At 37.6% G+C, this 12,401-nt stretch overlaps 2 protein-coding genes across 2 annotated transcripts in view; one reads left to right on the forward strand and one right to left on the reverse strand.

The window, feature by feature from the left end:
* The window catches only part of cox11 (cytochrome c oxidase assembly homolog 11 (yeast)), a 51,881-nt gene that overhangs the window by 14,574 nt on the left and 24,906 nt on the right, over nucleotides 1-12,401 (forward strand). The window lies entirely within an intron of this gene.
* rbm41 (RNA binding motif protein 41) overlaps nucleotides 1-12,401 on the reverse strand; it is a 32,486-nt gene that overhangs the window by 12,705 nt on the left and 7,380 nt on the right. The window contains exon 3 of the mRNA XM_072270717.1: nucleotides 506-698. Within this exon, the coding sequence (XP_072126818.1) occupies nucleotides 506-698 (193 nt within the window). The remainder of the gene's footprint in view (nucleotides 1-505; nucleotides 699-12,401) is intronic.

The raw sequence follows: 12,401 nt of genomic DNA on the forward strand, positions 1-12,401 counted from the left end.
TTTGCTGCAGATGAGGGTTTTACATTGGTCAAAGTAAAATTGGGGGGAGAACACTTGGGCACTTTCCAAGAACATTTATAAAAAATGAAAGACTGAGAATAGCAAAGTGCTATATGCGCACATAATCCAAACAAACATACTATGAAGAAAAATGGGAGGATCATTGTTAAGTAATTTCAAAACAGAGTGGTCGCAACACTTTGATATTATTTCACTTGTAGGTTACATTGATGCTTTATTTCTTGGTTAAAAGCTGTGTACTTAAGAGTAAAAGTATACAACCACAGATTCTTCTGCAATTGCAAGCACAAGATCCACATAAATTTTCGATATAAAACTGTACTTAAGCATCACGTGAACATATTGTCACAAAATATTATTACATCAGTAAAACCATTAAATATTTGAACTTTGCTACTGGTCAATCAACTTGCTTGTGGGCTAACATTATGATTTATGATTTCACCCTGCCCACATTTTGTAAAACCCTTCAAGCATACCTCACCTTAACTAGAGATTCCCTTTCTTGCCAGAGTTGGATTTCCCTGTCAGTAAGTCCAAGATCCCTCAGTGCAGCAATCTCCCCATCTCCATCCTGCAAAGTCTGGAATTGCGACAGGCTCAACACACCTGCTGCTTGCTCTCCAAAAGGCTTGTATACAGCACTTGGAGTAAAGCATTTCTTCTTTGCCATGCATCTATGACAAAGAAAACTGAATTAAGAAATAAAAGCAGTAGCAATCAGCAACAAGGTGGGAGTTAGAAACAAAAGATAAAGGATTTCAAGAAAATAATCCTTTCTCATCTGAAGTTCACTAATTTGTCTGGAGGGAATGCTGTGGCTCACCAAATTATGTGAATTTGATGCATGTTTACCTGACTCCAAAATTTTCCTTTACCTCTAGTTGTTTCACCCAAAACAATCTATTACGATAAAACTGAAAATGGCAGATGCTCTGATCATTAAATGTAGTCAATTGCTTTATTACAAATGGCTATGTAAAAACTCATACACCAAAATTCCTTCCCTCACTTGCCTTGAGAGTCATAAATGTTATTTCTTAGTATAAATCATATCCTATATAAAACAACAAAATATTATTGTATATTAAATTTGGTAAATTAGATAATTTTTGTCACATTTACTGAGGTAGAGTGAAAAACTTGTCTTGTGGACTGTCCATGAAGATCAATTCATTACAACGTTGTGTTGAGGTAGTACAAGATAAAATAACAGAGTGCAGAATAGTGTTACATTGCAGAGAAAATACAGTTTAGGTAAACACTGGAAAGCCAAGCAACACACACAAAATGCTGGAGGAACACAGCGGGCCAGGCAGCATCTATGGAAAAGAGTACTGTCGACATTTCAGGCTGAGTGCTGAAGGATCTCGGCTGAAAACATTGACAGTACTCTTTTCCATAGATGCTGCCTGGCCCGCTGTGTTCCTCCAGTATTTTGTGTGTGTTGCTTGAATTAACAGCATCTGCAGATTTTCTCTTCATGATTGGATTACTACACTGCGAAGTCTCTTCCAGGGATGCCTACCCTGAAGAAGTTTAAACCTTCCCTTCAGTCCTGCTAAAGGGTCTCGGTCCAAAACGTCAACTGTACTCTTTTCTGTTGATGCTGCCTGGCCTGCTGAGTTCCTCCAGCATTTTGTGTATGGTGCAGGTAAACAGTAAGGTGCAATGTCACAATGAGGTAGACTATAAGGTCAAGAGCCTATCTCATCATATTCGACAGTGCTCCTTTGCCAAGATTTCATCAGTATCTTCTTACCTGGTAAAAACTGATGTATCTTAGCCTTACGCCTGCCTGTATGTCTTGATTTCCATTTTGACTTCTGATTGGGCCACATCTTTTCTTATGCACCAATGAAATAGAACATTTTTAGATTCCCTTTCATATTAGCTGTCAGTATTTTCTTGTGCTCTTTCTTGGCCTCCTATTTCCTTCTAACTTCCTCTCAGAATTTTCTGTTATCATCCTGCCTCTTATTTGCACTAACCAATGTACCTGTCTGTTATCTTTTTCGACTTCTATGGAGCTCTGGCTTTACTTTCCTACTCTTCTCCCTCTAGGGAATATAATTAGACTGAAGGTGAATCAGCTCCATTTTAAATGTTTCATGTTCAATTACAGCTTACATATGCCAAGCTTGAACTTCCTTCAATTCTTGGGCTGCGAACATCAATGATTAAACCAGCATTTAGTGCCCAGACTTTGTCTTGTGAACTAAGCATCTTGCTCGGCCATTTCAAAAGGTAACTGGAAGTTAACCAAATTGGTCAGCGTCTTTTAAGGATAGTAGATGTTAATGAAACAGTGAAGTTAGTTCATGGTCAACATTACTGACTTCTTTCTTTTTCAATCTTTTTATTAATTTCGAAGTATAGAAACAAAACATAGTAATAATACAAATAGTAGGAGAAATATTGTTACATTTAGAAAAAGTAATTATAAAATCAAATAGTGTAAGTTAACAAAGCTCCCAATCATGTGGAACTGACAACGGATAATACAAATCAAAAGAAAACTGAAAAAAAAACATGAAAAAGAAAAAAAAAACAAACCAAAAAAAAAAACCATCTCCAAAGAAAAACAGAATTAATCAACTAAACTAAAAGACTTGGGCAAAACTAACAACTTAAAAATGGAAAAGAAGAAAACCTCAGCATCGACGACTCCATTCCCCTCCAACAACAGTACAGAGAGATAAAACAAGTTTGGAAATGATCAAATTACATCAAGTGAAAATGCTGAATGAATGGCTTCCAAGTTTTTTCAAACTTAATGGAAGGGTCATAAATTGCACTTCTAATTTTATCCAAATTCAAACACAACATAGTTTGTGAAAACCAATGAAATACCTTAGGAGGGTTAATCTCTTTCCAATTCAACAAAATGGACCTTCTAGCCATTAAAGTAAGAAATGCAATCATCTTTCGTGATGAAGAGGTTAAATTATTTAAGTCTATCATTGGTAGTCCAAAGATAGCAGTAATTGGATGAGGTTGTAAGTCTATGTTTAGGACCATTGAAATAATATCAAAAATATCTTTCCAATATTTCTCCAACAAGGGATATGACCAAAACGTGGGTTAAAGAAGCTATCTCGAAATGACATCTGTCACATATTGGATTAATATAAGAATAATAACGAGATAGTTTATCTTTGGACATATGAGCCCTGTACACTACCTTAAACTGTATCAACCTATGCTTAGCACATACAGAGGATGAATTCACCAACTGAAGAATTTTTTCCCATTTTTCAGTCGGTATATTAATCTCAAGTTCCAACATTACTGACTTCAACTCTTTTTATTCAAAATGTATTTAAATATTTGGATTTTAACATTTTTGCCTTCATAGTGGCTTTTGAAAGGATATCATTATACTACCTTGCCCTGTCATTCATCTGTTTCTCTCAGTTCCTCTCCTCCCGTACCCCACCCCAAAAGATCACGGCATTCTGAATGGCATTATTTGATCATGAGAATATTCATCCGTTACGGGTCATCAAGGGAATGGCGGCGTACAGAAAAGGTCTCTCGACAAAAAAAGAAGGTAAACTGCCCCAAAATCGAATTTAGACAAATACTTAAGATTGCATAACTATATTAATAAAAGGGGCAAGGATGATGTCTAAGAACAAGATTAAAAAGTCCGCTCCATAGGCTGATAAACATAAAGAGACGCAGCAAGGCGACGGGCCTAGCTCCCCCACGGCAAGCCAGGACGGAGATAATGAGGGGGAATCGGTGACTCTGTCTTTGATTCTCGTAGAGATTCGCGAGTTCCGACAAGATAACAGCAAACAGCTGGAAGATATTAAAGGAGAAATAGTAAAAACTAACTCGCGGATAGATGAAGCCGAAGCGAGGATCATTGGAATTGAAGAGAAGCTACAAAACGCCGAGGAAGTGATAGCAGAAATGCTGAAGCTGCAAGACCAGCTCCAGTGGAAACTAATAGATCAAGAAGGCCGCTCAAGATGGGAAAATGTGAGGATTTACAGAGTTCCCGAAGAAACCGAAGGTAAACCCGGATTGATGATTCCCTTCGTGGAGAAGCTGCTTAGAGAGAACCTTGATATACCTGCCGCAAAAGACCTACAGATAGAAAGGGCTCACCACGCGTTGGCACCACAGCCTCCGGCAGGCGCCCAGCCCAGATTGATTCTGGTCAGATTTCTCAGTTACAGAATGAAGGAAGAGGTGCTTAAAAGGGCATGGCAAAATAAAGGTTTCATGTGGAGCAACTGTAAAATCAGTTTAGACCACGACTACACACCAGGGATTCTTGCCAGACGGAAGGAATATACGGAAACACGGAGAGTCCTGAAGGAAAACAACATCAGATTCCAGACCCTGTATCCAGCTCGGCTGAGAGTCTTTTATGACGAAGGAACAAAAACGTACGCTACGGTGGAGGAGGCAACGTCGGACCTGGCGGACGGGGGACTACCTATTAAAGTTATCACCCAACCGGAGTCGCTACTGGAGAGGATTCGGCAGAAGTCGTGGTAGTTAGTGGGGCGAGGACGCTCCACTCGAACCAGAGTGTCAAACTACAAGGAAAAGCTGCAAATATTCAGACGCGAATGTACAGAGAATACAGATTAATTAAGAGAAATGACTGGAAAGAGTAAATCGGACTTAAAGGTAAAATGAAAACTGGTAACTGAAAATAAACTAGGCAGAATAACTTGAATGATAGCAATATGGTCGAGACATAAATAGGAGAAAATTCTCTATGATTATTCAAACTGCTGAGGGCCCTCTAACAGGGTGAAGATAGAGGTTATCCCTCTGAACTGAGGCGGGTCGGTGCTCAGGCCTCACTGTGGGAAGTCGGGAAAAATTTTCAAATGTTACACGTTCAAAAACGTCTAGGGTGTGGTTATATGTCTTGGTTTACTGTTGAGAAGGGATTGCTTACTGTTTGGTTAGAAAAGGAGAGCGTTTTTTTTCTACTAGAGAAAAATGCAAACTGAATTGGTAAAAATAATTTCCTATAATGTTAATGGGGTTTTGAATCCAATTAAAAGAAATAAGATTATGTCTAAATTGAAAAAAGAGAGGGCACAAATAGCTTTCCTCCAGGATACACATATGAGCCAATCTGAACATGGAAAATTAAAAAGAATGGGCTTTAAGCATGTATTTTGTTCATCATATAAATTGAGTCACAAAAGAGGGGTAGCTACTTTAATATCAAGTACTCTTAATTACGAACATATTTCAGAGACTAAAGACAAAGAAGGACGGTTTGTAAAAATCACAGGAAGAATAGAAGGTACAGAATGTTGCTGAATGTTTATGCTCCTCCAGGTTGTGAATGGTCATTTTATAGACACATTTTTGACCTAATGGTCAGTTCTCAAGGGGTAGTAATTTGTGGAGGGGATTTTAATATTAGATTAAATCCTGTATTAGATTCTTCAAGAATAGTTACTCAGAATAAACCTCTGACTCGAAAAATGAATTCATTGATGGAGGAGTTGGGAATTATAGATGTCTGGAGGGAATTACACCCTACTAGTAAAGATTATACACATTACTCTTTCCCTCATTCAGCCTATTCAAGGATAGTATTTCTTTATCTTTAATACAGATAGACTCAGGATAAAAAACTGTAATATTGCAACAATTGATCTGTCGGATCATAGCCCAGTCTCTATGTCTCTAATCCTGGAAAGGAAAATGAGGAAAACACTATGGAGGCTAAACTCACATATACTCAATAACCCGAAGGTAATAGAGAGATTAAGGGGAGAAATCAAAGAATATCTAGATCTTAATGACACGGGAGAAACATCACCAGTGATCTTATGGGATACATTGAAAGCTGTACTGAGAGGGAAAATTATTTCCATTACCACTCACATGAAAAAAATCAATGCACAAAAATTAGCAGACCTTCAAGGAAAATTAAAACAACTTCAAGTTGTAGATAGCAACAAAAGTAATTCAAATCGAAAACAGGAAATTAGGAAATTGCAAAATGAAATTGACGGTATTTATACGTTGGAAATTCAAAGAAATTTTCTTTACCTGAGACAAAAGAATTATGAAGTAGGAGGTAAATCAGCTAGATTATTAGCATATAAATTACGAAAACAACAAGCAGACAATACAATTCATAAAATAAAGAATCCAAAGACAAAGCTTGTGGAGAGTACAACAGGGAAAATTCAAGAGAGTTTTGAAACATATTATCGAGAGCTGTACTCCCAACCCCGGGCCCCCAATGAGCCCTATATAGACAGTGTATTGAATTTTTTAGATCTACCTAAACTTACAGATTTACAAAATGAAAGTTTATTAGAACCAGTAACTGTCAAAGAACTGAATGTGGCCATCTCTAGGTTAAAGGCTGGAGAGTCCCCGGGTTCTGATGGGTTTACCTCAGAGTGGTACAAGTCCCTGAAGACACAGTTAGCCCCATTACTACTTAACACCTTTAATTGGATCTTGCAGAGAGGAGAAACTCCACCTTCCTGGAGAGAAGCGATTATTTCAGTTATTCCTAAAGAGGGTAAAGATAAACTAGAATGTGGCAATTATCGGCCAATTAGTGTTCTTAATTTAGATTACAAACTATTTACATCTATATTAGCACGCAGATTGGAAAAACTTTTACCTGGCCTAATCCATTTAGACCAGACTGGATTTATTCAACAAGGACAAACACAGGACAACATAAGGAGAACTCTGCACATATTAGAACAGGTTAATAAGAACGAGACAGAGACAATGGTAGTAGGATTGGACGCTGAGAAAGCTTTTGATTCGGTTAGTTGGGCATTCCTATACAGAGTGTTAGGAAGATTCGGCTTTCAAGAAAAGTTTATTAAAGTAATTCAGACTCTATATGACAGCCCTACAGCCCGAATTAAGATAAATTGGGACCTCTCTGACTCCTTCATCTTAGAGAGAGGCACTAGACAGGGATGCCCAATTTCTCCTCTCCTTTTTGCGCTATATATTGAACCGCTTGCCCAACTAATAAGACAGAGCGAAATCGTAAAAGGTATCAAGGTGGCAGGGATTGAACAGAAAGTGGCGTTATTCGCAGATGATGTTTTGGTCTATCTGAGTGAACCAGAAAAATCATTTATAGGATTGTTTACACTGTTGGATGACTTTGGGAAAATATCAGGTTATAAAATAAATGTAAGGAAAACGCAGGTTATGTCCCTAAATTATACACCATCCAAAAAATTGCAGGATACATACGATCTTAAGTGGGAAGCTATATCATTAAAATATTTAGGAATAACCCTGCCGAAGGATCTTTCAACACTGTCACAGGTAAATTATGGGCCATTAATCTCAGAGATAAAAGCAGATATGCATAGCTGGAATCTTATCCCCTTTTTAAGTTTAAATTCAAGGATAAGTACTATAAAAATGAATATTCTTCCTCGGTTATTGTATCTTTTCCGTACTTTACCAGTGGAGGTGGATGATAATCAATTCAGGGAATGGGACAAATGGATTTCCCGCTTCATTTGGCAAGGAAAGAAACCTAGAATTCGATATAACACCTTACAGTTAGGGAAGGAAGGAGGAGGTATGGTTCTTCCTTGCCTGAGAAATTATTTTTATGCCTCACAAATAACCCCTCTGTTATATTGGTGTAATAGGGAATATAAGGCTAGATGGAAGGAAATAGAATTTGGATTAGTTGACAGTTTTCCTCTACAGGCCTCAACAGCTGACAAAGGATTGATGGCCCAGTTGGAAAAATTTAAAAACAGTTGGATAAATCTTACATTAAAAGTATGGCAGAAGGTGGTTAATTCATGTGGAATTAATAACATGTTAAAACTCTTTAGATGGTGTGCATATGATACCAAATTCCTTCCCAACAGAGGAGATAAAAGATTTGAGCTATGGATAAAGAAAGGTCTTACAACCTACCTCTCATTTATAGATAGAGTATTACAAAGTTTCCAAATCCTGCAGGACAAACATGGCCTAGAACACAATGACTTTTTTAGGTACCTTCAAGTACGAAACTATGTTAACCAGAGTTGTAGATATACAGACCTATCAACAGTAGAATTAGAATTTTTCAAGATTCTGAATTCGGCTTGCAGTTCAATACCTAGTAAATCAGTTTCTCGATTATATAGTGCACTCTCCCATGCTAAAAATGTAAATACACTGTATATTAAAGAGAAGTGGAAGAAAGAAGCGGGGTTGGTACTTTCAGAGGAGGCTTGGGGGAAAATCTGCAGCTTTCAATGGTCCTCGGCTAATTCTTTGACTTGGAGAGAACATTGTTGGAAAAACATTATAAGATACTTCAAGACCCCATATCAGGAAAAATATAAAGTTACAAACGTGACGTGTTGGAGAAGGTACGGCTCCAAGGAGGCAAATCATTTTCATATTTTCTGGGATTGCCATAAATTAAGTCTATATTGGGAAGGTATTCATAGAACATTAGTTAAGGTACTTAGGTCCCAGATACCTCTGAACTTTGAGACGCTCTATTTGGGGCATGTATTGTTTCTTGGACAGAAGGAAGATATAAAGTTGCTGCAGGCCCTCTTAGCGGCAAGTAAGAAATCAATCACTAGAAAGTGGCTAAATCCAATACCACCTACATTAGAAGATTGGCACGAAATTATCTTGGAAATATTTAAAATGGAAAAGTTGACTTACTCCCTGAGAATTCAAAAAGAAAAATTTTATCAAATCTGGAATAAATGGATTGAATATATAACCCCAATGCGAGCAGACTTTAGATGACTCTCCTAATGATTTATACTGCTCTTCTCATCAACACAGTAATATTGCTAACGTAAGCACCCCTAGTCTAAATGTCTTTTTTTTTTTTGTTTTCTTTTGGAAAATAGAGAATTAACACAAGTAAAGGGAAAGATTTGGGAAAGGGATAAAAAATGAAAAAATTAAGTAAATAAGTACATAGAGATTGGATAATTATGTCTGCGGGCAGGAGCAAGCATGAACAAATTAGGATATAAATAGGCTTACATACAACATTTTGGACCATGGAAATGGTCCAGAAGAGTTATATAGAAACTATTATTACCATTTTTCTTAACAACTAATACCATTACTTAGCCTAATAGATTAGAATTACCACAGTACATAATTATCTATTTAGGGGTCTAATTTTCTTTTATATCATCTCAATGTGTACTTAAGAATGTATAAATAATTATAGGTTTATACATATAAAAAATGGAAAAGGTTATATGTGTGAAAAAAGTACATGATATTTGTGAATTCCTTATCCAAATAAAAATAAAATTTAAAAAAAAAGAGAATATTCATCCGTTAAATGCATAAGTAAATTTTAGAAGTTAACTCAATTAATCTTCCCTACTGTATTTGCCCCTCAGTACTGTTTATTAACTACAGCTCCACTTTCAGTACCATAATTCCAACCAAGCTCATCTCCAAATTCCCAGACCTGGGATTCAACACCCCACTTTGCAACTGGATCCTTGACTCCTTGACCAACAAATTATAATCAGTAAGAATAGTCAGCAACACCTCCACCATAATTATTCTCAATACTGGCACCCCACAAGGCTGTGTCCTCAGTCACCTCTCTACTCCCTGTACACTCACAACTGCATGGCCAGAATTCTGCTTTAACTCCATCTATAAGTTTGCACATGATACCATCATAGTGAGCCGTAACTCAAATAATGACGAGTCAGAATACCGAAAGGAGGTAGAGAGCCTAGTGATTTGGTGTCATGATAACAGACTTTCCCTCTATGTCAGCAAAGCAGACAAGCTGGTCATTGATTTCAGGAAGGGGGGCAGTGCACTTGCTTCCATTTTCATCAATGGTGCTGAAGCTGAGAGGGTTGAGTTTCAAGATCCCAGTAGTGATCATCAACAGCCAATCCAGGTCCAACCAGTCAAGAAAGGTCACTGGCAACTCTTCTTCCTGAGGAGACTGAAGAAATTTGACAAATCCCTTTTGACCGTCACCAATTTTTATAGATATACCATAGAAAACATCCTCTCAACATGCATCACAGCTTGGTATGGCAACTACTCTGCCATGTCTGCAAGAAACTGCAATGAGTTGTGGACACAACTCAGCACATTACAGGAACCAGCTTCTCCTCTACGGACTCTGTCTATACTTCCCTTTGCTTCACTAAAACAGCCAGCATAATCAAAGTTCCCATTCCAGATATTCTCTCTTCTTTACCCCTCACATCGGAGAGAAGGTAAAAAGCCTGCAAGTACATATCCCCCAAACAACCGATAAATCAATTTACTAACTTAGGAAACCAAGCTTGAAATGTTTTTGGACAAGGGTAATTATACAGTGAGTTTTGTGTGTTAAAGTATTGGGATAATTCTTGTGTATAGTGAAGATTTAGATTTGGCTTGCAGGACGGAATTGTCAAGTGTGCAAAACACACAAAACTTGAAGGCATAATGATCAGACCAGGAGAGGAAAAAAGTTCAAGAAAATATACCCAGGCAGTGGGTTAGATGGATGATGAATGATAAAATACAGAAAAATGCAAAGTGGTATATTTTGATAGGAAGAATAGGATGAGTCAATAAAACTAGAAGGTGCAATTACAGGAGGACAAGAACAGAGGGGTCTGGCATCACATGTTCATAATTAATTCAACCTGGTTTACAGATTGAGAAAGTGATTAAAAAAACTGTATAAGGTCCTAAATTTTATAAAGGGCGGCCTAGAGTACAAAAGCAATGAACTAATTATATAACTTTATAAAACAAATGGAATATTGTATTCAGTTCAGGGTGCTATTTCTTGTGTGCCATCGAGTGATTGTCGACTCATGGTGACCCTATGGATAAAGTAGTTGTCCATAAGGTTTTTGAGGCAAGATATGGAAGTAGATTGCCAGGCCTTTCTTCTACCCGGGTTGGGACCTGGCTGAATTCAAACTCAGGACCATCTGCCTTGAAGTCCAGTGCTAATGCCACGACACCACCACTGGCCCTTCCTATATCTTAAGAAGGATATTAAAGATTCAAAGTACATTTATTGTCCATGTATGTATGTAGTATACAACCCTGAGAGTGGCCTTCCCACAGACAGCCACAAAAAAAAACACCATGGAACCTGTTAAAAGAAAACATCAAACACCTAACGCACAAAGAAAAAGAACAAATTGTGCGAATAGCAAAAAACGAGCAAGTAACACATAGAATATTAAACATCAACCACAGAGTCTTTGGAACAGTCTAGGAATATACAGTTTAGTTCATTTTAGCAATGTGTCTAACTGCAGGCCCGAGCCAGTCCACTCCAATCAAAATTGCACAAAATCACAATAAAAAAATGGAATAACCAGAAACACATATGAACTGCAGAGTCACTAAAAATAATTCCAATCCACAAACTGCGCCGATTAAACATTGCCTAAGACCCCTGCACCCTCCTCCAGCGTGCGAGAGGGAGAGAAAGACTAGTCAAATACAGACAGATGGCGCTGAACACCTGCTCGCCTGGATTTCAATCTTGCTCGATGCGTTAATCGGCGAGTTGGTCGAGAATTGGAGCTGACCAGGGATTCGTGCTCCGCCATTAGGCCACACACTCTGTTATCAGTCATGCCGAATTCCCTCGCACACAGCAAAAGTGCCAGGTCACTCAGTCGGCCCAAAAACAGATTATCAAAATATAAATTACAGGCTCTAATTGCACACAGATTAGCAGTAGAAATATATTTAAAAGAAGTAGAAGTAGTAGTAGTTTTGTGAACAGTCTGCAGAACATTGTCATTAGTCACAACAGTCGCTGGTGCCATCTTGCCCAATGCTTAAGGCTTTTGAACAAGTGCAGAAGCAATTTACCACAGGAATTCTGGTTATATGGCAAGACAGCAGAAAATGTTGTTTTTGTTTTCTATGGAGCAAGGTACATTGCAAGGAGATCTGATTGAGGAATTTTAAAATCAAAAAGCATTAAACACTGTCCACAGAAAATTGCCGATTGTGTAAGGAATAAAAATCAAGATATGTCTAATTAAGGTGTTTAGTAAAACAATCAAAATTAACTTGAACAAAAACATTTTTACACAAGAAGTGATTAAAAGTTGAATCACACAGCTAGGGGTAATGTTGAAGGGACATTCTATTGTACCTTAAAGGAAGCTGGATAACTACCTTAAAGGAAATATTTGTCGGCAATGGGGAGTGTGACACGCAGATCGTCATGCAGACCCAAAAGGTCAAATCACATCCTTCCATGCTACAACCTTTCTTTGAATAGTGAGAGGAACTAAACCTGCTTTTAAATTAAGGATAAAATTAAATAATGCTCTTCCTCTAACATTTGTCTAAATATTGTTAGTTCATTATAAAGTATAATTTATCTTGATAAATTACACCTTATAAGAACTAGC

Source organism: Mobula birostris, chromosome 10 (genome assembly GCF_030028105.1).
Source record: "Mobula birostris isolate sMobBir1 chromosome 10, sMobBir1.hap1, whole genome shotgun sequence".
NCBI classification, from domain to species: Eukaryota; Metazoa; Chordata; class Chondrichthyes; order Myliobatiformes; family Myliobatidae; genus Mobula; species Mobula birostris.